This window comes from the organism of the source record quoted next, unplaced genomic scaffold (genome assembly GCF_019419815.1).
Source record: "Pyrus x bretschneideri cultivar Hongxiangsu unplaced genomic scaffold, Pyrus_bretschneideri_v1 Contig32, whole genome shotgun sequence".
Classification (NCBI taxonomy): domain Eukaryota; kingdom Viridiplantae; phylum Streptophyta; class Magnoliopsida; order Rosales; family Rosaceae; genus Pyrus; species Pyrus x bretschneideri.
The window spans coordinates 5,127,743-5,153,833 of NW_025999635.1; the positions used below are offsets into that span (position 1 = coordinate 5,127,743).

The 26,091-nt window shown below is 36.9% G+C and overlaps 3 protein-coding genes and 1 pseudogene across 5 annotated transcripts; all 4 read right to left on the bottom strand.

Moving 5' to 3' along the window:
• Positions 1–258: 258 nt before the first annotated feature.
• Positions 259–3,807, bottom strand: LOC103932685 (probable LRR receptor-like serine/threonine-protein kinase At3g47570). Its single transcript, XM_009342325.3, has 2 exons — positions 1,020–3,807; positions 259–914 (listed from the first exon to the last, which is right to left on the bottom strand). The coding sequence occupies exons 1-2, from the start codon at positions 3,700–3,702 to the stop codon at positions 529–531; spliced, it is 3,069 nt and encodes a 1,022-aa protein (XP_009340600.3). The 5' UTR covers positions 3,703–3,807; the 3' UTR covers positions 259–528.
• Positions 3,808–12,775: 8,968 nt separating this feature from the next.
• On the bottom strand, positions 12,776–14,673 carry LOC103963409 (protein jagunal homolog 1-like). The gene is made up of 6 exons (XM_048590434.1): positions 14,552–14,673; positions 14,346–14,401; positions 13,484–13,607; positions 13,303–13,409; positions 13,108–13,177; positions 12,776–13,026 (listed from the first exon to the last, which is right to left on the bottom strand). Exons 1-6 carry the CDS (start codon positions 14,631–14,633, stop codon positions 12,947–12,949), a joined length of 519 nt encoding a protein of 172 aa, XP_048446391.1. The 5' UTR covers positions 14,634–14,673; the 3' UTR covers positions 12,776–12,946.
• Positions 14,674–15,373: 700 nt separating this feature from the next.
• LOC103963456 lies at positions 15,374–17,795 on the bottom strand (annotated as a pseudogene).
• Positions 17,796–18,778: 983 nt separating this feature from the next.
• On the bottom strand, positions 18,779–21,794 carry LOC103932681 (endoglucanase 4-like). Of its 3 annotated transcripts, XM_009342324.3 has the most exons (8): positions 21,600–21,770; positions 20,698–21,105; positions 20,518–20,610; positions 20,279–20,387; positions 20,191–20,248; positions 19,994–20,100; positions 19,748–19,911; positions 18,779–19,105 (listed from the first exon to the last, which is right to left on the bottom strand). In XM_009342324.3, the coding sequence occupies exons 1-8, from the start codon at positions 21,768–21,770 to the stop codon at positions 18,779–18,781; spliced, it is 1,437 nt and encodes a 478-aa protein (XP_009340599.3). The 3 variants fall into 3 exon arrangements, with proteins under 3 accessions (XP_009340599.3, XP_009340597.2, XP_048446784.1); XM_009342322.2 differs by having other exon boundaries at positions 19,994–20,105; positions 20,199–20,387; positions 21,600–21,794; XM_048590827.1 differs by having other exon boundaries at positions 19,994–20,078; positions 20,151–20,387.
• Between the last annotated feature and the right edge of the window lie 4,297 nt (positions 21,795–26,091).

Sequence of the window (26,091 nt, forward strand, 5' to 3'; positions counted from 1 at the left end):
GATTGCAGTTGAATTACAACATCACTAACAAGAGAAAATGCCAAAAGCTGTACACATTCCCATTTGTTGACGCCTCACTTCCCATACCGTACTCTACAATTCAAATTGTGCACTAAGTAATATTATTGGACTGATCAAAGTGTCAAAATTTCTAAGTGCATGCATGGATGGTAAATGTAGAGGCTCAGAATCCAGTTTGGTTCTTCAATTACCGTCTTGTTTGTCAAGTTTATATCTTAGTCATACGACTCGGATCAAGTGTTTGAAATTTGAGACTAAAGATAAAGGTTTACACAATATATACAATAATGTACATCATTGGTGTACACTTCGATTTTTTGATCAGCTTCAGCGATAAAACTTCACTGCTGCAAGAGGCAGGAAACGAAAATTGAAAAAGAAGAAGACAAAATTATTAATAAAGTAAGGATTGAGGCAGCCTTAAACAGGAGGCGCCCCTTTATTTTCATTATCTGAAGAAGCACAGTTGACCGCCACACTCGCACCATAAGATAGTGGCAAAATCTTCTATCCAAGAAGAACAACCCTTGCAGATAGCAATTCAGATATAGCTTCGTTGATATCCTTTCGGTCTCCTGGGGACTCCACAGAACATGCGATTCCAATTCCAAATATTAAACTCAAACACACTTGGATTTTTTCAGTAGTCATTCTGAATTGACTGGGAGTGGCAGTACTAGTGCTTGCGCCTGAGTTTCCTCCTTCGTGAAGAAGCAGTGAATCTGCAACCTCAGTAATCTGCTGAGGTAAAGCCACCTTGACAAAATTATGGAGGTTGAAACTATCACTAAACATGTGGTCAGTGGGCCTCTTCGCCGTGAACATCTCTAACAAGAGAATGCCAAAGCTGTAGATGTCCCCGTTTGTTGCAACCTTACTTCCCATACCATACTCTACAATTCAAAAATCACAAGTGAGCGACATATTGAACTCATTATTTCCAGGCCAAGTGAAAAAAAGAATAAAAGACAAAGCAAAGAATCATACGGAGATTTTACCTGGAGCGGCGTAGCCAATAGATCCTCTTATTCCAAGGGAACTTGTTTGATTTCCCAGAACATTACTGGTTTGGTTTGTGAGAAATCTTACCAGGCCAAAGTCAGAAACATGTCCCGTCAATTCTTTTCCCAAAAGAACATTGCTGGGCTTGAGATCACAATGAACAATTGGTGTCTCACATTGATTATGAAGATAATCCAATGCAAAGGCAACATCAATGGCGATGTCGAGCCTCTGAACAAGACTCAAATTCTTGGGTGCTCCCGTAGTTGGGTACAACCACTCCTCTAAGCTCCCGTTGTCCATGAACTCATACACCAAAGCCTTGAAATCATTACCACGAAAATCAACACTTGAACATGCAGTAATAACCTTGACAAGATTTCGGTGCCTGATATTTCTCATTGCTTCACACTCAGCTATGAAACTCTTAGAGGCTCCTTGGCGTAACATGTTGAATACCTTGACAGCAACAGGCTGAGCTTCATAGTCGTCAAGAAGTCCTTTGTACACAGATCCAAAACCACCCACGCCAATCAAATTAGCTGGAGAGAACCCATCAGTTGCTTTGAGCAGAGTATTATAAGACACTTGCAAACAAGAGTTTCCCAAAGTGCTAGGTGCAGTTCCTTTGTGTTTCTTTCTTGATGAACGAACAAATAAAAAGGAAATAACCATCACTATTCCAAGAAATGCAAACCCGGATACTAAAGAGATTATTAATATCAATCTAGGGGACAATCTGCCATTCTTGGACACCTTGGAATTGCACTTCGGAAGTTGGAGATTAGAAATACCACCGCATAACCTGGCGTTTCCGGCAACCGAAATCGAACTTGCATTTTTAAAAACACCTTCAATTGGTACCTCTCCCCAAAACTCATTGAAAGATAGGTTCAAACCGTTCATAGCAAATCCCTCTAAAAATTGTGGAATTTCACCAGACAAATTGTTGCGAGAAAGGTCCAAATATTGAATCCCTCTCAATGAAACCATCGCGGAAGGAATTGACCCATTGAACAAGTTGCCTTGCAATTGCATGACTTCTAAATTCACACAAGAACCAAGACTACTTGGAAGTTCTCCTGATAACATGTTATCAGAAAAATCTAATTTGCCTAAATTGATCAACTTTCCCATCTCCATTGGAAGAGAGCCTGTTAACTGGTTTCCAGACAAGTTCAAAGAAATTGATAAGGAGGTGAGGCCTACAACTTCTTGAGGTATTGTGCCGTTCAAGTTATTTTGAGAAAGATCCAGGTGCAATAACATGCGGCATTTCCCTAGGCTTGAAGGGATATTTCCTCGAAGGTTATTTCCTTGCAACTCAAGTTTGCTTAACATTGTTAAATTTTCAAGAGAGATTGGAATGCTCCCTGATAATTGGTTGCTTTCAAAAATTAATTGGTCAATCCTTGTAAGCTTTCCAATGCCTGTAGGGATGTTACCTGTGAAGTTGTTCAACCCAAAACTTAATAACTGCAAGTTGACAAGGTTGCTTATCCCAGCTGGGATGTTCCCATATAGATGGTTTCCTTGAACCCCAAAGATTTCAAGCTTGGTTGAGAGATTGGATATGGATGCGGGCAACGTCCCTCCAAAGTTGTTCAGGTACAAAATTAACCACTTTAACTCTGTGGCATTGGTCAAGTCCGAGACAAAACTCATGTCGCCATCAGTACCAGTTCCGAGTTGATTGTCGTAAAGTGTCAATAATTCAAGGTTAACAAGCTTCTGTAAATTTGGCACTTTTCCGGTTAGTTTGTTTCCATGAACTTGAAACTCCACTAAATTTGTGGCGTTGGACATTGACACAGGAATGGATCCAGTAAAGTGATTCCAAGAAATGCAAAAGCTTTCGAGATTTGGAGAACTTTTGGTCAAGGCTAATGGATTAGAACCTCGAATTTGATTTTGTTGTATGTCAAAAATAACTAGATTGGACAGATTAGAAATGGAGGGAGGGATTATACCAGACAAATTATTTAAGCCTAATGTGAAAATTGTTATTTTTGTCAACTGACCAAGGGAATTAGGGATTTTACCCGACAGGTTATTTCCAGAGAAAGCAAGCATATCAAGAGAAGAAAGGTTCCCCAATGAGTCAGGGATCTCTCCTGCTAAGGTATTATACTGAAGAACCAGTCTTTCGAGTTTTGGGAAGGATCCAAACTCTCTAGGAATAATACCCTCTAACCGATTGTAACCGAAACTAAGAAGAACGAGGTTGAGACAATTGGATATATTGACAGGAATAAAACCACTTAGTGAATTGACGTTCAAACGTAGTACCTGCAATCTACGCAAACGCCCAATTTCTGGTGGGATTTGGCCGCTCAAACTGTTGTTCTGGAAATACAGCTCCATTAGGAAGCTTATATTTCCTATGTGTGGGGATATGGAGCCCGCCAAGTTTTGTTCGCCTAGGTCCAACCTAGTAACCCTTTGTCGATGCCTTCGACTGCATGTGACGCCGCGCCATAGGCAGAAGTCATGAGACGATTCGCTCCATGTACTCAGGAACTGATTGGGGTCCTCCGTTATTTGAGCTCTGATGGCGAGCAACGCCATCCTATCAGTTTCGTTCCCACGGGGTATCAGATTGATCGAAGAGCTAAAGCAGCAGACAAACATATTGAAAACTGAGTGTATGAAAATCAAACTCACAACCAAAACCTTCATCTTGAGTTGTGTATGCAATGATCGAGGGTGAAACTGTTAAGTTGGAATACGTAAATTTATAGTATTGGTGGTCGACAAGGTCTAAAGTGACGGCGCTGCCAGAGGTGGCCGTGTCCCCCGGCTCTTTTTATTCTTCCATCAATGCTATGTATTATTAAGGCTGAAACAAGACCAAGTTCATCACGCATGTAAGCATGGCACATGCATGAAAGTCTGCATGGACTACAGTAATGTAGCGTGAAACGTTGCTGGAAAATGAATGAATGGCGTCAAAAAACAATCAATGTTGAGATTATTGTTTGTGATATTATTTGCGATACTGTTGTGTTTGTGGGGTAGTCATCCTTGACTTTCTTAATGCATTATTATTTGCAATATTTTTATTTTTTTATATATATTTTGTATTGGTTCATATGGATGATTACTTTTTTTTCTTCATAAAAGATTTAGTTACACAAAGTGTTGAAAAATAAATTGAAATCGAACTTATCATTCACAAGATTTAAAACTAAGACCTCATTTACACGTGAAAGAAAATAAATACTAAACTCCAGTATTAGATGACAATGGGGATATGTATTCTTAAAAACCCAAGAAGCTGAATGGAGCTCAGAAGTTGACCTTGATTTGGCAGCCATTATTCAATTCATGATCTTATTCTGTTGACAACTAATGCGGATTTGTGAGCAAGTGTGGGACAAATTTAGACCAATATATTCAAAAATATCAATGTGTTGGATATAAATCTAGAACATGCCACAAACTTGTGGCTATGTAGTAAGTCAACTGGGTCGGCACCAAGTGTAAGTCAGTGGCGCAAGTTGGGTACCATCAACCATAATGGGAAGTGTTCTCAATGTTTGTAATTTCCACTATTTTATAGAGCAAGCTACAAGCCAACAACTAGTCGGACTTATTGTAAAGTCCATCATTTCTAAAGTTAATTATTAGCTTAGTTTAGGTTTTAAAGTTTAGGATTTTCGAAAATTTGCGTTCTTAAGTTAGACATTTGAAACTATTAATGTTTGGCCGTTCAAAAAGATTGTTGTTGACTCCAGTAACTAAATACCTACTGGCCATTTAAAAATTTGACGTTAGCTCTAGTATAATGACTTGACCATAATAGTTTCCGGTGTGGGAATTTGTTTTCTGTGTGATCTCATGTAGAGTCACTCGTGAGAGAGCATGTTGGATAATAGAGTACACATTATATATATGACAAAATATTATACGACGTATATATAGAATATTCCATTTCTAATATTACCAAAGTCTTTTGTTAGAAACCCCCACACCTAATGATAATGGTTAAATAGAGACAACTTCAATGATGATGGTGGTAAATCATGTTCGACCTGAAACTTTATCATCTTTTGTACCATTCTCTTATTTGTGTAATCCAATGACGGTTCCTATTCCAAAAACTTCCTAATCCATTCACAGAATCCAAAATGCTTATTAAGAAAAATGGATTTTATTTTTTGAAAGAAAATGAAGAAATTAAGAGATCATATTTGCATAAATATCCTATGTATAATATATGCACCAATTTAATGGACTTCTTAGTTAGTTAAGAGCATTTATTGGACAAGAACCAAATATTGTTAGACAAATTACTCGACAAGTAAGAATTAGGAGATTAATTAACAGATAATGCTTGCATCCCCTCTCGTGGATGAGTTCATTTCCATAATTATGTGTATGTATATTTATCATTAAAAAATATCATAATTGGAACCGTTTGGTCTACCAAAAATTATTCAAAATGAACATTGTTTAGTCATCCAAATGTTTTAAATAAATCAACATTATAGGCACTAAGTAGCATATTCATAATGAACCGTTGATTTATTTGATACGTTTAGATGATTCAAATTATTTTTTCAAGAATGATCTTCAAATGAAGATTAAAAGATTGAACGATTGCAATTATGAAAATACATTATTTGCAAGTGAAAGAATAGAATGCAAGTATTATCCATAATTAACGATTTAATGCCAGATTACCTTGGTTTGAATTATTTTATTTTTTGTTGAAGAGAAGACTAGTTTTTGTTGACAATATCCACATGCCGAAAGGTTGTTAGAGTTGTTATCAAATTAGTTAGTTAAATAGTTTAGGCTGCAAGCTAGTCATGATGGCTATATAAACTATATTCTCATAGTTGTATACATCAATTCAGTATCAATGTAATCAATTACTCTCTCTCTCTCTCTCTCTCTCTCTCTCTCTTATTCTTTTTCTCTCTTTTCGTCTTCAATACATGCTATTTCTGCTTTTTTGTGCTTTTCTGCACTACTGTTAACATGGTATCATCGCCCTAGGTCGATCCTTGGTGATTTTTCCGTCTTCGTTCTTCCGCCGCGTAGTGTGTTGTTGCTCTATTTGTGTGGGACAATTTGCTGCTCTTGGTGAAGGTTCTTGGTGCTCGAATCTGGGTATTTCAACAGGAAAAAGGTCTGTGCACTCCAGCTGTTTGATGGGTCGTCTCAGACGGTCCTTGGTGCCATCGTCTTCCATTGAAGGTTACAACCTGGTAATCTTGTTGGGAAGCTTCGATTCGTTCCTTGGTATATATTTACGTTGCCATCGACCTCCTATTTTCTGGCGAAGTAACGGTTGCCAGCTTTGTCCATTCCCACCATAGTCCGATTGGTGAAGAACCCAGCAACCTTCTAAAAAAGCTTCGACATTTCTCTCCCCCAATTCAATTAAATTTCAAAAGGGATTCAATGAAACATTACCACCATCATCTTCGATGCCCAAGAATTGCAATCCAAAGTGTGCTCTATTTCTACGGAGGTTCTGGATTTGAGTTTGGTATGTGTTCTGCTACTAAATTCTACACTCTATCTGTTTGCTTAAATGCCGTAGCGAATATTTGTTTTCTTCGATAGGGTTTCTTGTATGCAAGTTTATCTGTTAAGGCCGATAGCCATTTTCTGCAATAGTGTTGAAGGAATACAAAGGCCGATAGCCATTCTTTTTTGTTGCGTGATTAGTTCTTGGTTGTTTGAGATTTGTGCACTCCATAAGGCCGATTGCCAAGAGTGTGTTGAATGCAATTTGTTTCCTCCATAAGGCCGATAGCCGGAGTGAAAAGTTCTGTCTCAGAAATTGTGTGTTACTCCTTAAAGGCCGATAGCCGGAGTAACGTTCTTGACAAGTTTTGTTTGTTGTTATTGTGTGTAACTCCATTAAGGCCGATTACCGAAGAAGGTTTTGTTTCTTGATTTCTGTGATTGTAAAGCTTGTTGTTGGAATCTGTGAAAATTGAAGGTCTTCTAGGAATGTTGATTGTGAAATATTGGAAACCTTATCGCAAAGAAAACAGTAGCTACATCGGTGTAGAAATCAATTTGAGGGGCTGACATTCTTTAGGAAGTTGATTGATGAATGGTCTACTTCAATCTTAAACTGGGAAATCCCAGTTGAGATTGAGGGGGGATGTTGACAATATCCACATGCCGAAAGGTTGTTAGAGTTGTTATCAAATTAGTTAGTTAAATAGCTTAGGCTGCAAGCTAGTCATGATGGCTATATAAACTGTATTCTCATAGTTGTATACATCAATTCAATATCAATGTAATCAATTACTCTCTCTCTCTCCCTCTCTCTCTTTTCTCTTTTCTTCTTCAATACATGCTCTTTCTACTTTTTTGTGCTTCTCTGTGTTGGTATTCACAAGAGTTTGCTAACTCAATACCAAAATAGATGTGTGTGATAAGTTTACAAACTCTATCACACCTTTCACTTTCACTCTCAATAAAATTGGACAAGGAAAGAAATAGAGAAATAGAGAAATAGAGAAAGGAGGGAAGCAACAAGCTTTGGTAAAACACTTGCACTTAGATATATGAAAAGAGAGTTTACAAACTCAATAGCTTACAAGCTGAAATTAAATGAATGAGAAATGGGATTCGGATGGGATGATCTAAAGCTTAGCAAGATGGCTTATTTATACAAAACAGAAATTAATAAACAATGCAACAACACATGCAATGAATGGGGTGTTTAACATCTTTACACCCTTTAAAACACATGCAGGAACTTTGGACAGTCTAGCACTTATATGCAGCTATCTTTCCAGCTTGCAATCAACACTCTTTCGGCTAATACATCACATGGCAGCACACTGCTGTCTTGTAATCAGCTTTCGGCTAACAGATGGAGGGAGCAATGATCTTTGTAGTTGCTGGAAACAACCTGGAAAGAAACTAACAGATAGAGGTGTACTCTCCACCTCTATCTGATCTCACAGCCACAAGCTTGTGGTTGCTTTCAGCCTCTGTGAGTGCCTTGAACTCCTTGAAGATTCTTAGGGCAGCCGACTTCTCCTTGAGAAAGTAAACCCAAGTCTTCCTACTAAAATCATCAATGAAAGTAATAAAATACCTATTACCTCCATAAGACATGGGATCCAATGGACCACATATATCTGTGTGCACCAACTGCAGTGGTGCCCTTGCTCTCCATGTATCACCAACAGGGAATGATAGTCGTGCTTGCTTGCCAAGCACACAACCTTCACATACTTGGCGTGTGGCTTCAATCTGGGGTAGACCACGAACCATTCCTTCATTTGACAGCAACTTTAGGCCATTGAAATGAAGATGGCTATACCGAAGATGCCATTTCCATGACCCATCTTCCATTACACCGATGTTGCAACTCCCAATCTTTGTGTTCAACTTCAACGGGAACATTCGGTTTTTTGACATTTGAACACGTGCAATAAGCTTTCTTCTTGCATTCCTGAGAGTGAGAAACATATCCTCCATATGTATAACATACCCTTTCTGGAGCAGTTGACCAATGCTCAAAATGTTGCTCTTCATACCTGGTATGTAGTAGGTATCGGAGATGTATTCTTCTTTACCATCCTTCTGGATGATTTTGATCTTTCCTTTGCCTTCAACTGGCAACTTTGAGGAGTCACCAAGACTCACAGATCCATAAGGCCCATCTTTGAGTTCGGCAAAAAACTCTTTCTTTCCACACATGTGGTTGCTTGCACCAGAGTCTAAATACCAGACATCTTGTTGGCTACTGATATCATGGTGTGCTAGTAAGACTGTAAGTTCTTCACCAGCATTTCCACTTGATTCTGCCATGTTGACATGCTCACCATTTTTATATGAACATTCATTTGCATAATGTCCATACTGCTTGCAACTGTGACACTGGATATGCGCCTTTCCTCGAGTAGATCTCCACTCTTGAGACTGACCTAGATTTTGTGCATAGCCTCGACCTCTTCCTTGGGCTCGTCCTCGGCTACGGTTGGATGAACTCCCACGACGTGAGTTCCACTGCCCACGACCTTTATTTGGTTTGTCAATATTCAACTTTGACTCCAAAGCTTGCTCTAGCGTTGTGGGGCTTGCATTCTTCTGAATGCGTTGCTCGTGAACTATGAGGGATCCTAGTAGCTCCTCTGTGCTCATCGCCTCCAAATCCTTGGATTCCTTAATGGCAGTCACCACATGCTCAAACTTAGATGTGAGTGACCGGAGTATCTTCTCCACAACTCGTACTTCATCGAGTCTCTCGCCATTTCTCCTCATCTGATTTACTATCACAATGAGCCTTGAGTGATAGTCGGAGATGCTCTCTCCTTCATTCATGTGAGCAGTTTCAAAATCTGCTCGAAGTGACTGTAATCTCACTTTCTTGACCCGATCTACTCCTTTGTAGATTGTACTGAGTGTGTCCCATACTTGCTTGCTCGTTGTTGCTTCTGCAACCTTCTCGAACGTTGAATCTTCTAATCCTTGATAAAGAAGATACAACGCCTTCTGGTCCTTCTTTCGTAAATCCTTAAGAGTGTTCCTTTGATCTGCAGTATATGTGGCTTCTTGCTCGGTAGTGGGTACAACATACCCATTACTGACAACTTCCCATAGCTCTTGTGATCCAAACAATGCTTTGAATTGGATGCACCATCTTTCATAATTTTCTTTCTTCAATGTGGGAACTTGGAGCTGCACTAAGTTGGATGCCATAACTGTTGCACCTGCCAGAATGGTATTCTGGCTCTGATACCAATTGTTGGTATTCACAAGAGTTTGCTAACTCAATACCAAAATAGATGTGGGTGATAAGTTTACAAACTCTATCACACCTCTCACTTTCACTCTCAATAAAATTGGACAAGGAAAGAAATAGAGAAATAGAGAAAGGAAGGAAGCAACAAGTTTTGGTAAAACACTTGCACTTAGATATATGAAAAGAGAGTTTACAAACTCAATAGCTTACAAGCTGAAATTAAATGAATGAGAAATGGGATTCGGATGGGATGATCTAAAGCTTAGCAAGATGGCCTATTTATACAAAACAGAAATTAATAAACAATGCAACAACACATGCAATGAATGGGGTGTTTAACATCTTTACACCCTTTAAAACACATGCAGGAACTTTGGACAGTCTAGCACTCATAAGCAGCTATCTTTCCAGCTTGCAATCAACACTCTTTCGGCTAATACATCACATGGCAGCACACTGCTGTCTTGTAATCAGCTTTCGGCTAACAGATGGAGGGAGCAATGATCTTTGTAGTTGCTGGAAACAACCTGGAAAGAAACTAACAGCTTGCTTTAACCATTAACAACCTGTTTTGATTTGATTTTCCAACACTCTGCACTACTGCTAACAGTTTTTACTAAAACTTGAATCAAGTAAACCTAGTACGTACCCAATGGAATACTGTACTTTGAATTCTGTATTGCTGTTATTTTAAGTTGCACATGGCTTGCCAGTGGTAACCAGGCCAATGGGCATGATAGAAGAAGGGAGAGAAGCGTATAGCCCCTATTCCCACTATGAACTTAATTATCACTTTCCATTTGTCCCATGTAACTCTTTTGTTGTTGGAATTATTAGCACTGAACCCCAGAAATGTTACATGAAAAAGTTGTCGCAGAGTTTGATTTCTCAATTAACGATCCCCTTCCATTGAGGAAATGATGGAGAGAGCATATTGCGACAAAAATAATTTAACAAAATGCAGTGGTATGAGAACATTGCGTGGGATAAAAAGAGATAATTAGCTTCAGATTATGAACATGGTGCGGGATCCAGTGTTTATATCCATAAATACCTTTATCAGTGACACAATAAGAATAGCTAGCTCCACTGAGATGGAGTCTGTGACTCAGCAGTGGGCATTGAGTAAAAAAAAAAAAAAAAAAAACCTAAATATAGATTTGGTTTTCTATACACTTACTTAAGCTTTATTATTTTTGGCCCCCTTCATTTTGAATGGTTGTTTAATATTCTTTAAACATCAAATGCATTATGGAAACGAAATATCACAATGAACGTGCATTCATTTTATACAAGCTGTTAAACAAAATCAAGCATCATATTCAAGCTTGTATTCTTCACGGCATGTCCTGTGTTCGATCCCTGACACTGATGAATCGTATAATGGTGACAAGAAGAGGTTGAAATGCTTCTATGAGTCTTTCTGGCTCCCACAAGGTGAACTGCCGTGACGAAACCACTAACTATTTGTTTTGTTTTTTTTTTAAACGTCTTGTATGTGTAACATGGTCTCCAGTGTAATGTGAAACGCTGCTGGACAGCCAATGTGGATCATAACTCATAACACGATCAATGTGGATTACTATTTGCGATACTGTTGTTGGACGGGGATCCTGGACTCTATTCATGCATTATTATATGCCAATTTTGGACCTTAAAAGTCAATGGAGATGGATGGATGACTACTTAAAACTCCAAGAACCTGTGTGGAACGTCAGAGTTGACATTTGGCAGCCATTTCAATTTATGATCCAGTCTAGTTGAAAAAAATATCTTCAAAGTTATCAATTAATGTAGATGGTTACAGCTAAATGTAGAACAAATCACAAACTTGCGGATTATATAGTAAGTTAGGTCGGCACCAAGTATAAGTCGGTGGTCGGCTACCGTCGATTATAGGCTAGAGAAGCTACTAACAAATACGCTGTAATAATTTGATACTGGATTAGTTATTTATAGTTGAACATATTTTCTACATATAACCAAGGTTCTAAAAGACATTAGGCTGTAGTCGGACGACGAGCTGGGGCCTAGCGCCTGGGCACCTAGGCGGACTAGGCAGATACCTAGGTGAACTAAACGGATTTAAGTAAATATATTATATTTTGTGTAAATAAGTGTGTTTATACTTAATATATATATATATATATATATATATATAATTTCATTCTAAACTACAAAGTAGAATGACATATATATTATGAAATATTATAACATAATTAAAACCTAGGGAACATGCATATAATGTGTATTCATTTAAACATTCAACAAGTCTCTTTCAATTTATTGAAAAAAATAAAATGCAAAATGAAAGTTATCTATTTTCTGTCTAAGTGAGTCGCAGCCTAGGCGGGTCAAGACGGGCTAGGCGGGGGCCTCAGCAGCTCCAGACGCCATTTCTTAATTTTCAAACACCTAGGTATTAATCGGGACGGTGACCAACCGCCTAGTGCCTAGGCGGTGCTAGGCGGAGATTTTTAGAACAGTGCATATAACTATAATATAAAGTGGCTTATGTGTGAATCATAAGTCCAAACACAAGTGGAAGATTCAGATCGCAACTCCAAATCGTATGTGGTCTAATATTCCATCAGATGGTGTTGAGCAGGATTCGAAACTCTTTCTTTTCTTAAATTATTGTGATAATTTCGAACACTTCCCCTCCCCTTAATAATGATAATTTAAAAAGAAAATGAGCTATAGCAGCACACATTCACATTGAAAAGTGAGAGTATCAAAATCAATGTCACAACCAAAACCCCCATTTGAATTGTGTTTCTTCAAAAATTTGAATATGATCGACGACCTTGTCCGAGTCACGGGCAATGGCGAGTCAATGACTCAGTTAATTCAGCAAACATTGTTAATGTCCTTCAAAGTTCCGGCCGGCATCTTGGTTCAGCAAGATCATGCAAAAATTTTAGCAGAGAGAGATTAAAATATGTATCATGGTTCCCTCCAACGCCGACGCTTAAAAATTATTCCGAACTTGGCATAAATACAAAAAACATGTATCATCATTCCTGCCGAGATTAAATGTCACCCAATTTCTATTGATGGATCAAATAACATTCCCTACGATCACTGTTTTTGTTTCTACATAATTTCCTCGAATTACAAAATTTGAACCCCGAAAGAAACTGAACAATAAAAATTCTTGTAGATCACTGGAATGATTGTGGCTATAGGAAGCAGCTACGAGGCTCTTTTTGGAGGAGACATGTTACCGATGAGAGAAGTCGTTGTGCTGATTGCAAATATTTGAACCAGGAATGCTGTCAAATTTGAAACATACATATTAGACTTTCGCCATTTTAATTCTACTTGCATCGCATGAAGAAAGTACAGACACTAACCAATGACAGTGCGAGTGGCCTCAACAAGTTCAAATTTCTTTGTTTTCCAGTTACTTGAATTTTGCAAAACCTACCAGTGATTCCGTACAGTACAACAGTCAGGAAATTCCGACGATAACAAGAAAGGGCGAACAATCATGAAGGTTTCAAATTCCTAAGTGATAATCAACAATTGAAAATGAAGAACTGACTTACCGCTAGTGTTAAACTTCCCTCAGCAACACAAGCAATGGAGAGAAGTATTCCAACAGATGATGCAACCATGTACACTTTCAACAAAGACACTCGGCTGCGCTTTCGACCTTTGGCACAACAGAAAGTTGTAGTATATGAACAGATGCAAAAACTTATGTAACGTGAAAGAAAAAGAACCTACCCAACTCCCCAATTATCAAAGAAACAGAACCAATAGCAACAGATGAGATAGCAATCACATCTGGACCGTCCTCATCTGATGTCAATAGAAAAGTGTGTAGGACTCCTACCAATTGAATGACGGCCTGCGGCAGAGCAAATGCTATCATAAGAGAATCAGTTTATCCAAGTATACATCGCATATCCAATTTGCCGGATAACTAAATGTTAACCTAGTCACCAAAACCGGTTTAGTCATGACATAACCTTCACCATGTCAGGTACATCACAAAAGAATCTACCCAAAATGTTTTGCGTTGGCGGTATGAACTCAACCTGCTTTTGCAAGGCATCTGTTGTGAGACCCCAAATACAGATGATACCTGTCTAACACAATCGAAATAAGAGGATACGTGACCCGATTTGTTTCTGCTGCGTAACTACCAGTCGAACTATAGCAAGGTTTTGTGCACCATCGGCTACATTTTGAGGAACAGAAAAATCCACTAAACCAACCTATCCAGTTCAACAACAATCAGCTTATGCCATTTTTTGGCATATGAACATAGAACAATAGCGGAACCGTATAAATTGCCTCGTGTTGTCTATTGATTGTTCATTTCTGCTTGAAATTCTCAAACTATTTAACTCTATTACCAACAACAATTAGGTTTTCTTACACAACAAAATTCACTAATAAATTACTTGAAAAGTTCATGCACATTAACCCAGTTAAATACGATTTCTACTTCAGAAACTAACACAAACCCGTTTAATTAGAGCAATGAAATTTCAATAATTTATTATTTAAAAAACCAATGCTTCAAGAAATCACAGAGACAACATTGAAGAGGAACAGAGAGAGAGGGAGAGAAATTCAGTACCTGGGTAAAAATAAGAGCGTAGAGACTAGATTTCCCTTTAGCTACCTTCTGATACCCTGAAATTCGATAACCCCACATCAAATATTAGAAAAAATTTCATTATTATAAAGAGTTCAGGGACCTGGAGATGTGTTTGGTTGCCGAGAAAGTGATAGAAATAAAAGGTAACAGGAAGGAAAAGGAGGAGCGGATTCTCTGGAGCTTACGAGAGTCAACAACCATGCGATAGTTGAAATCTGAGCCGTCCGTTCCAGTAGGCCTCCCTGATGCTGGTCTTCTCTGCTGCATCTTTGTCTTCTTCGTCGTCGATCTGGAACTCGAAGAGGTTTTGAACTTCCGACGTTAAAAACCTTTGGAAATATAAAGGGGCCCACTCTGTAATTTCCTTGATTTTTTCATTTTAATTTTCAGAGGTGAAATAATTTGCCCATTTTGGAAGAAATAGAAATTTTTAAAGGATTTGGATCATTTTCTGAATCCAAGGTGAGAATCCTCCTGATCAAGGAGTGTGGGCCGTTGGATGAAACTTCAATGGTTATAAATAGGAGATCCCTTTATAGTTATAATAATTATAGCAGTTGAATTTTCATTCAACAGCCCACACTCCTTGATCAGGAGGATCCAAATTCATTTTAAAATCATCTTTTATTAGTCTTAGGATCGTTTGACTTTTGTTGACTGAGAGCAATTTTCATAACATCCCTTGTGTTAATTTATTTATATAAAGAAATCTTGGTTGGATTAAGAAATTGGTTAAAATTCATATGCTTCCATTAATATATCTTATTTTACTAGAAAAGATTAGTCATTAAAGTGTATTCAAAATGCACGTTAATTTAGAGAATTATTGTCAAATTAACTGCTTGTCTGTATACCAGCTATACTCACAAGAAATGTCTTATAAAAATTATGGCCGAATCAAGGCAATAACCTTCCCTCGCCTTTAAAATAACATGTTTTGTTTGAGAGAAAAGAAAAAAGCCACCTACTAGTAAATATAAATCCATTTCTTTTTTATATTTGGATGAGTTTGAGTGAATATAACATTAGTACCACTTTATTTAACATATGATAAAGAGTTGCAACTGAAATCTTTGATCCAAAAGAGGGCTATGAAATCAAAGACTTTGTTGAAATACAAGATTACAATTTCTACTTTTTTTTTTCAGCGGTATAAAGCTTTGAAGTAAGCCAATATACCAGCAAAAGGTGCGTTGATGTAGCATCAAATCTTGAGTCTTCGTACTTGTCATCCTCACCAGGATCTCCCACAACAGCACCAGTTAGGTCGTTTTGATTGGGATCATTGCCATGGAAATATAAGTATCCTGCGTTGCATTCAATGTGCTGTGGGTGCTGATCCATGCTTGGCAACACCGAACCACGGTGGTGTATTTTCTTAGGATAGTTTTGCCCAAATCCCAACATGTATGACATCCCCGATGGGTTGCTTCCTCGTATATAATCAACCTGCATTGCAAAATTTAAATATGTAAACTGAAAATCACAAGATAATCAGGAATCAAAACCGCAGTTTACTCTCTACGTACCTGTGTTCTGGCAAAATTGACTAGACTAGTTGGAGTGACATGAACATATATTGTTGCCACAATCAACAACCTTGCTTGCAGCTTTCATATAGCGAGCATAAACAATGAGAAGAAATGATATGGACGTTGCATGTTGTAGGCTACTTCCTTAGGATTTAAACATCAGCGCCCCCCCCCCCCCCCCATGCCAAAAACAGAAAAAAGAACTTTCGTTGTTAGATAACGATATATGCGTGTGTGTGTGCACGAAAGTAACAATACGCATATTCTTCATGATTTTTCTGTATGTGTGATCTTGACTCATCATTTGTCAAAATAACATGTCAGATATTGATTGACTAGCGTTTACCGTTATTATATTGTTTCAACTTGTTCAAAAGAAAACTACCTGGTAAATATATATGAGACTGATTTGGGAGCCGTTGATTTGGGCAAAATGGAGCATACAAACTGATCAGCTTTGGGGATAAAGGGATTAGAACTGGAGGTATCAGTCATTACCCACTACAGTAAATAATTAAAGAAGAAAACTTCTAATTAGCAATCAAATTACAGAGAAGATGTGTTAAAACTAAAAATTAAAAGTTAATTACCTGAGAAACTTCCACCTACAGATGCAACAGGATTCCCATTCACATTTCTAATTACAACATTGGACTCCAAAGAGTTTATGTTGTTTTTGACATGGTTCCAATAATTAGGATCCTTGGTTGCCTTATATAACCATGAAGCTCCCCAAATCAATTCATCCTGCAACGCACACACACATTTACATATAAATAGTCAAACAAAATAAACAAAAGGGTACGTGGATTATAAATCATATCCTAGAGAAACGAAATTAAGGCCATCAATCCTAAGAGTACCAATTGTACTTTTATATCAATTGATGTAACACGTAATATACGGTGTAGCCACTGTAATCGCAGTAAAAAGGGCATGCTCCTTCTCCAATACTATCATTGTAAGATCCTTTGTACTTATCTGCAAATTCAAAAACCTAATCCGACAAAGAAAGATTTGTTAACCCAAATGTTTCTGGTCATCAGTTGCATACATGGGTAGCTCTATCCAGAAGTGAATCGGAGTATGCTTTGTCCAAATCTTTAAACACCATGGAAGAAGCTGCAAGTGCAGGTGCAATTTTGCCCGAAACTTCTGAGCCAGGCTTTCCTTTATGCACAACGTTAGAGGTTCGAGGGGTGTCCATGTCTTTAGGCCTTTCCCAACAATTATGATCGCTATTGGGGTCACCAACTACGCCGGCTACAGAATCAGGAACACTTGTGACCTTGAGCATATAATCAGTCCCCCATCTTATGGCTTCCAAAGTATGTTGAAGCTCCGGCCCCATAAGTTGTCCGAACTCTAGAACACTCCATGACAACATTGTTGTTGTGAAGGCCATAGGAAAGTTGAACTTCACGTTGTCGCCTGCATCATAGTATCCCCCCACCAGATCAATCTGTGGGAAACTCGGTGTTAGAATATCCAGTCAACTAATTAATAATTATGGACATTTTTGTTAACGATACAATTTTGAAAAGTGATGCGCAAAGAAAATAGGGTTTAGCACAAGCGGTAAGCAAGAGTTGAGGAAAATGTTACAACTAAGACAACAACAAAATAATTGCCTTATTTTATACACATGAATTAGTAACACATGTGATGGTGGTACGGTGTTTATAAATAAAATTGCTGCGATTCAGCAACTTGTCCAATCTGGACGAAGTTTCATGGTTGGGTGACTCACATGAACATCAGAGCCACCGTGTAGGCCAGAATCCTTCCTCCAAGTCATTCGTTGGGAAGACGGTAACTTTCCGGACCTCTGCCCTTCAAAGAATAAAATGATATTCGACAAGGCATCAGCATAGTCAAAATGTGCAGCTGTTACCATTGCCAAACTCCCTAATGCTAATATTAAAAGCGAATTACTAGACACGAATATGTTCCTCATATCTCTTTTGGTTATAATTATCTGTTTAAATAGGGTTCAATATATCGCTACAAATATATAGTGGTCAATCGTTGTCCCTTCTCCACAATAGGTAACTGATTAAGTTGGTGTAATTAAAATTCTGTCAATTAATCAAAGGCACAGAGGGGTTGGTAATGGTAAATTCATACAATCAAGCAAGGTCCAAATAAGTGATTAAGGAATCTGCAGTGCTTAGCGAAAAACAAAACGTACGTAAATCTTGATTAGGAATTCCTTGTCCATATTCCAATGTTTAAATTAAGTCACGTTTAGTGCATTCCACAATTACCAAAATCCGAGGTGGATATCACTATATGGCTGGAAGTTTATGCCAAGAACAAGTAGGGATTTGTTTTATTTCCTTTGCCGGTATGCACGTAATTTTGATTATACTGAATAAATTCTTTTTCTGCAACGGAAAAAACTGAGTTCCTTTTTTCGGGGATTGTTTTTTCCCGGCCACGTAAACATGTAAATGTCTGGCAACTCAATCATTGAGTTTTTATCTTTAATTAATGTTGATACACAAAGTTGGACAGGATTGTAAAACCAGACAAATACAAGAACGTCACAAGTCATGTATAATTAGTATTTATGTGGGCAAAATGAGCCCAAATTATGGTACTAACAATTAGTATTTTCTAGTTTGTGACATGTCGTGAAGTTTTGTATGAAATGCAGATCAAACGATCGAAAAGTTCAAGTTAATTTTCGTTATATAATTAGGGTTAATGACGCCGGCCAAAAGGTTAGTGACATATTTCACATTTTTGCACAAGTCTTACATTTCTAATCAACTCTTCTTCTTTTTCCTTGCAGTTGCAAGATGTAAACATAAGATCAATAATTTGTAAGAGAGAGGATGAAGAAATTAATTACGAGCTATAATTAAGCTAACTAAGCTAGGATGATTGAGATTTGAAGTAAGCCAAGACCCCGACAAAAGGTGCATTGATGTATGTGGTTGGCTCGGAGTGTACAAAATCCTCTCGAGAATCAGCATATGCGTCTTTGATATCTGGTCCTCCAACAATAGCTCCAATTAGCAAATTCGGATTAGGGTTCTCGCTGTAAAGGTAATGGTTTCCACCTTTGCAGTCAATCTGTTCTGGGTGCTGATCAAGTGACGGTAAAGACGACCCGCGATGGTGAATGTTTTGAGGGAATTTTTCACCATATCCCACCATATATGACATGCTCAATGGATTACTTCCCAATATGTAATCAGCCTGCATCCAATATCCGTCGGTCCAAATTTATATAAATTAACAAGTATCCCAATTGTACAATCTTTTGAATATATAGTAAAGCTTAAATTGAAATCATAGTCCCTTAATTATTAATTGATTCTCGCTTTGGTCTACGAATTATTATTTTTTGGATTCTATATAGATTTTAAAGATTTATTCATGCGTCACTTTAGTCATTAAAAGTTCATTTGCTAATCTGTCAAAACTTAGGTGTAAATATGGCCAACCACATTGTATATAAAATGATGAATGCTTCCCTAACCTCCAACTCCCTATTCTCTTCTATTCCATTGCAAATTTGCAATGGCACATTTACATCCCAATTTGAAGTTAAGACTTAAATTTTGAATCAATGAGGGAAGAAAAATGGAGGGTGAGAGACTTGGTAAGTATATATAATATGCTTAGACATTTTTGCCCCTACAAATGATAGAAAAACTAAACATATTTTGATGGAACGACTAAAGTGACACGATGTAAAAAAATGTGAAAAATATAAAATAAAAATATTGAATTTAGAACCAAAGTGAGATTCGGGCAAATATATAATTCAAGAGTCTTTAACTACAACTTAATCAAAAAGTAAATATATACCAAGATGACAATGTAGTAAATATGTACCTGGCCTTTAGCAAGTTGTACAAGTCTAGCAGGACTGGCAACAACATCGCCACAACGGACTGCTCTCTTGGCTTGATTCAAATAACGAGCATAGACAACTAGAAGAAATGACAGAGTTGTTGCATGCTGCAGATTGCTTCCTCCAGGTTTAAACAAAAGCCCACCTAATTAATTAATTAATCCACATTAATGACCAACAGTAATATGAATGGTGATTATATATTCACTGATTAAAGAAGTAGCTACCTGGAGAATATGAGACAGACAGGGTTGGTGATTCAGGCAGCAAGGTGCATATGAACCTATCTGCATTTGAAATGAAAGGAAGAGACTCCGCACTGATGGTAGACATGCTTAACTGTCGCGAAAACATGCATTGGACCAAATCGTTCTTGTATTAGACAATATGTTTAATTAGAAGAGAAGGAGGGAAATTTAAGTACTTAATTACCTGGGAAACGAGTACGTTGATGCCTGCATGCTTCGAATCCCATCCGAATTCTGCAAACCTTCCACCAACCCATGAGACACCATTTGTGTTACCGCTGTCCAACTTGGGCATGTTTTGCAACACATAGTTCCAGTAGTTGCTTTGCTTAGTTGCCTTGAACAACCATGCTGCTCCCCATATCAATTCATCCTAAACATTAGAGATTGTCAAACAAATCATAGTTTAACTGCATATTTTTTTAACCTCATTTTAGTACGTGTCAGTTTGTAATATACCACTAAGTTAGAATGTAAGGAGCAAATTATTGTTCTCTTCATACCTCGTAGCCACTAAAATCGCAATAAAACGGGCAGACCCACTGTCCAAGGCTGTCATTATAGGAGCCCTGATATTTATCTGCAAAATCAAAAACCTAGCCCATGCACAGAGTATAACGTATCAATCAAGTTTCACATAATTATTAATTAATCACAATTATTAATCTCGTGAAATTTAGTACCATTTTAGCCCTTTTGAGAAGCCTGGCGGAGTACCCTCTATCAATCTGCCTAAACACCATGGAAGAAGCTGCAAGAGCTGCCGCAATCTCAGCGGAAACTTCGGACCCCGGGAACTGTTTGCTCACGGCAAAGGGGGTCCTCGGGGTGTCCATGTCCTCCGGCCTCTCCCAGCAGTTGTGATCACCATAAGGGTCGCCAACTTGGACAAAGACAAAGCCAGGAATGCTAGTCGCTTTTAGGAAGTAGTCGGTTGCCCATCGAATCGCGTCGAGGGCATGCGGCAAGTCCGAGCTCATGTCCTTCCCGAACTCTAAAACACTCCATGCCAGCATTGTTGTGGAGAATGCCATCGGAAAGTTGAACTTCACGTTGTCTCCGGCGTCGTAGTAACCTCCTACTAAATCTACCTGATCACACAAAAAACAAATGGTTAGTCCATACACACAAAAAAGCCCTTGATAGCTAAAAACGTCAGGAAAGCCATTCCACCAATTGCTACAGAAATGGATTAAATAACCAAAATTACTAATTGTGAGGTCATAATTAAGTTCATAATTCACATGTTTTATAAAGGGAAAATGTGAAGCAATGCAAGTTCTTTTTCTCCAGAAGTGTTAGTCACATTTGTCAAATACTTTTTCTCCCATAAGTACGTAATAGTGTACCGTTTCAACTTCTTTCCCATTAGCGTGTGATTGCTGAAATAAATACCATGAATCTTGCCAAATTTTCGTTCTTTAACCATTCTCGCACATGAAAAGGCAAAGAGAAAATTTTGATGAAAGCAACTTCAAATTTTTTTTTCCTAATCATGATTTGGGTAATAATTAAGAATCTGTAAAGTCTAATTAGCAATATCATGTTCTATCCAAATTCAAAGAGATCGAGTGGAGAGACTTACGCCAATCTCGAAGCCATCGCGAAGAGCGGAATCCTTCCTCCAAGTCATTCTCTGAGAAGAAGGTAACTTGCCCGACCGCTGACCTTCAAAGAACAAAATGCTCTTGGTCAAAGCATCTCCATAGTCATGAGCTGAAGAAGAAGAAGCCACGGTCATCACCATCGCCACCATAATCGCCCCCACTAAGCCCACCATCTTATGAAGCGCAGACATTTTTTTTCTTCAATATCCGTCTCTTCGAAACCCCACTACTATTTCCTTGTACTCGCAAGTTTGTAACTTGTGAGTTGTGACACGCTCTATATTTATATGTTGAGAAAAATATCTAGGGCATAAAAATATTGATAGAGATAAATGAAGAAACAGCAAGAGTGTACGATGTCTGCCGATCACTTGGGATGGAAGCGTGACTTTCTATCCCTTACCAAGAAATTAAAGGGGAAAAGGAGAAAATAGTTTGAATGACTGCACACAGAGAGAGAGAGAGAGAGAGAGAGGTAGTTGACAAATCACACAATTTAACTATGTAACGAAGGGAGGCACTTCCGCAGCCTCCGATTGAGGCGGTGAATGAATCATGTAGATTGTGTAGCATTATATTTGTTAGTTTCAGTGTATTTGTGTATTGTATCCCTACACTTTGGATTATATATACTTCTAACTTCTTTGACCATATGGAATGTTTCTTATACATTTTTACTTCATTTCACACACACTCAAAAGGGGATTGTTGCTATGAAGTCCATAGCGGTCACTCCAACTTCTATGTTTGAATTTTTTTTCTTTAATATTGTTTGTGTTAAAAAAGAAGATGAAAAGGATATGTACACAACCAAAGTGCCTGTACTGTATGGTTAAGAACATTTATATTTACATCCGAAGCCTCAAGTCCGATTTTCCCCTCCCCAATATATGTTGTATAAATAAAAAAGGAAAAAAAAAGAAGTTTTAACGAAAAGCCCACGGTACTGTTCACTTTAACGAACATTTTTACACTAAAAAATCAAACCTAGTACTATTCATTTTACCCTTTATTTTGTCCTTATCGTTAAAACTAAAAGTTTTCAAGTCCTTTTCATTAGTTTTTCTATAATAATAATAATAATAAATAATAATAAAAAAGAAAAAGGACACTCAAATGCCAGAGAGTTTGAATGGCAACCTCATTGATGACAATGTCAATGTGAGACATAAATTGTTTTTAAGGAAATCCAATTATTATTATATAGGAGTAAATTTATGTTCTTATCTTAATATTGATTAATAACGTTCCATGTAGGCATGTAATTTAAGGCAGCATTGTATCCATGTAATCTAATGACGTTCCAACCAAGAAGTTAATTAATTAACAATCTAATTAAGATTTTCTTTTGTGGAATCGTATTTTAAGGGAAGATGAAGGTTTTTAAGAAAGAATTAAAGAATTTTTCTTTCCCAAAAACCAAAAGCATGAACCTGCAGGAAATGATTTTTGAGCCACCGTATATGTAAACACACTTTACTTAAGGTGGCAGCAACACTACTAGAGACTGCACGATTGCTTCAGTGAGTAGTAAATATACGCCCATTTGGTTTAAACAAATTAAACCTTAAACTACAATCAACCACTAGTCTATGTGTTTTACTCGTTTGGTCAATTTAGTCTTTGTGCTTACAATTTGGCTAAATTAATTTAGGCTCCGTTTGAGGTACAGTATTTGTATTGTTTACAAATATTAATAGAACTCTACTTTGGATACGATAAAACTTTAGTTTCGGGTACCTAATTAGATGATTTGCTTGGTGCTTATTTGAACAATTTGTTCTTCTATTCTTTTTTTTTTTTTTTTTTTTAGGTTAACTGCATTTTATACCAAAAAGTTTGGCAATTTGCCATATGAGGCAAGAGATTTCAGTTTTTGCATTATAAATTTTAAATTGCACAAATTTAACGTTTTTGTCAATTTTGCTGCCTAATTAGACGTTAGGTGCTAATGTGGCATATACTAGGCCTACATTTTAAGCACCCATTGTCTGTCAATTTCATAAAACACTAGACATTGAAATTGACGGTCAACGAGTTCTCAAAATGAGAGTCAAGTCTATGTTATATGAGCACTTAACATCTAATTAGATAGCGAAATTGACGAAGATGTTAAGTTAATACATTCGAAAACCATATGGTGTAAAAAAATGAAAGTTGAAACATCATGACTTATTTTGTATATAACCCCAACCTTATGGTGTAAACTGCAATGCCAATTAACCCATTTTTATTAGATCTGTATGTTTCCTATTAATGTTTGTTTCTTAAAGTTTGAAGCCAATGTTGTATTTCTATCAATCTTGCATGAAACTGATTGATGTGTTGACGGGAAAACCATCGTATGAATTGAACAAACAAATGGCAAGCCCTTTCACTAAGGGGTGGGTCTGGCCCAATTTCTCTTTGTTCTAATGGGCCGACTTTGTTATAGCATTTATGAATTGCTCAAGTTGAAAGAGAGCCCAACTAGATAAGAACATTCAAACTTAAAAACTTATCGTGAATTTGAAAAAACATGTAAATTTTATACAAAAACACTTTGAGTGCTTGTATGGAGAGAGAGAGAGAGAGAGAGAGAGAGAGATCTTATCATTTGGCATGCTCTAGTTTATTCTTAGTTGTGAAAATTCTTTTAGTGCCCTCCTCACATTAATTATAAAGTCAGTCTAGTGTTCTTAAAATATTGCACTTCACGTGTTTTTCACTAAGAGCTTTCATGTCAAAGATCAAACATTTATAGTTAAATTGTAGTGATAGTTCTTGCAATTTATTTAGATTGTCACTTTTGTCCATGTAGGTTTTTTTTCACTTGTGTTTCGTCCTTATAGTTTCACTCAGTTTTCACTTAAGTCCAATATCTTAGTTAAGTTGATTTCCTATACATTTTTGTGCACATCTTATGATTTGAAAATAATTCAACTTGGAAGGAATTTTGCCTCATTTGATAAATTGGACTAATGATGATTGATGATAACGAAATGAAACTACGAGGACAAACTAGGGGGACGAAAGTGAACCCTAGATAAACTAAGGGGACTATTAAGTTTAATTTGAAATATAAAATTATGCAAGTCAATCATGCAAACTTTAGTATGCAATATCTCTTCGAGACTTATGATTGGACATAATTTTTTTTTTTTTTGACAAACAGTAACGTTAATGGTTAAATTGTTAAACAGATTAGACATAACTCAACAGATGTTATATTTCCCTGTAAAATGTAAGCTTAGAAGTCTTAAAATGGGTTATGGATTAAGAAAAGGGAAAACACAATTAATTGAAAAATAAAGAAGAAGATGGTTTTGCATGCTTAATTCAGAAACTAATTAAAATGTCACATGGGGTTACCCTAAACTTAAGGGCAGGACTTTGGACATTGAGTATAACAAGAACATGACTCGTTTCGTTTAAGAAACTGTTACTTTCGATGTACATTATCTGAAAGCATCAATTTACTCAACCATATATATATATATATGTATGTAGGTATGTATGCATGTATAACTATAATTATATATTACCTATCATAATCTAATCTAATCTAATATTGTGCTGCATGGAATCCGTACGAAGCATGTTATATATATTCTTGTCAATCGGTGACTCAAATGGGAACTTGCAAAAGTCACACCAATCGATCACTAGTATGTCGCCAATTAGGCATATTTTCATATAATTTTTTACACAGTCTACACCTACATTTGATATTCTTAGTCATCTTGGGTCTAGTTCCTAAACCGTTGATAATTAGTTGAGGAATTTAAGCAAATCATGACCAATCACGTTTTCTGTTTCATGCCTAACTTTTCCTTATAAATACAAGAAATATTACCTCATAATTTGACATGTTAATTATATCATTCCACTATTAAGTTGTAATGTGTTTTTTTATTTTTTATTTTTTGAAAAAAAATTTAATTTAATTATTGATTAAGCATGAGTTTTCATAAAACTCAGCGTAATGAAAAATCCATGTGAAATGTTTTGAAAAACATTCATACAAATATAATTACTTTCTAAAAAATAAGAAAGAAAAAAGCATTATATATCCTCCAAATTTCAACAAAATACAAAATATATGAAGAATTTAGCCTCAAAAGGTCCTGACAAATTATATCTAAAAAATATTACAATAGCATGACCAGTTGTAAAGCCATAAATAGACTTCAAGAACTTAGTCAAAAGTTGTGCTTACCGAAAATCGCAAGATTACAAAAAAATAATAGAATCTTTAAATATCATGTTACACGAGAGCATGTGAGAACAAGAAAACTCTTAAAATTGTAGTGGGATAGAGAGTACGACCTAATCACCATCATGAACCTCTAACACCAGATGAGGTAGATTTATCAAATCGAATTGCTCCACCCCTTCACACATAGATCAGATTGGAAAGAGAGCCAACACACCAAGAGGAAAATTGAAAATAAAGAAACTTTCATGAAAAGACAAATCAAAACCAGAAAA

Excerpts from the sequence above, each read along its gene's own strand:
- LOC103932685 (XM_009342325.3), bottom strand. The coding sequence starts at position 3,702 with ATGAAGGTTTTGGTTGTGAGTTTGATTTTCATACACTCAGTTTTCAAT. Across the intron at positions 915-1,019 it reads TATTGGCTACGCCGCTCCAG|AGTATGGTATGGGAAGTAAG; the intron begins GTAAAATCTCCG and ends TTTGAATTGTAG.
- LOC103963409 (XM_048590434.1), bottom strand. The coding sequence starts at position 14,633 with ATGCAGCAGAGAAGACCAGCATCAGGGAGGCCTACTGGAACGGACGGC. Across the intron at positions 14,402-14,551 it reads TCGCATGGTTGTTGACTCTC|GGTATCAGAAGGTAGCTAAA; the intron begins GTAAGCTCCAGA and ends ATCGAATTTCAG. Across the intron at positions 13,608-14,345 it reads ACGCTCTTATTTTTACCCAG|GCCGTCATTCAATTGGTAGG; the intron begins GTACTGAATTTC and ends GCTCTGCCGCAG.
- LOC103932681 (XM_009342322.2), bottom strand. The coding sequence starts at position 21,794 with ATGGTGGGCTTAGTGGGGGCGATTATGGTGGCGATGGTGATGACCGTG. Across the intron at positions 21,106-21,599 it reads GCGATGGCTTCGAGATTGGC|GTAGATTTAGTAGGAGGTTA; the intron begins GTAAGTCTCTCC and ends TTGTGTGATCAG. Across the intron at positions 20,106-20,198 it reads TCAACGTACTCGTTTCCCAG|TTAAGCATGTCTACCATCAG; the intron begins GTAATTAAGTAC and ends TTTTCGCGACAG.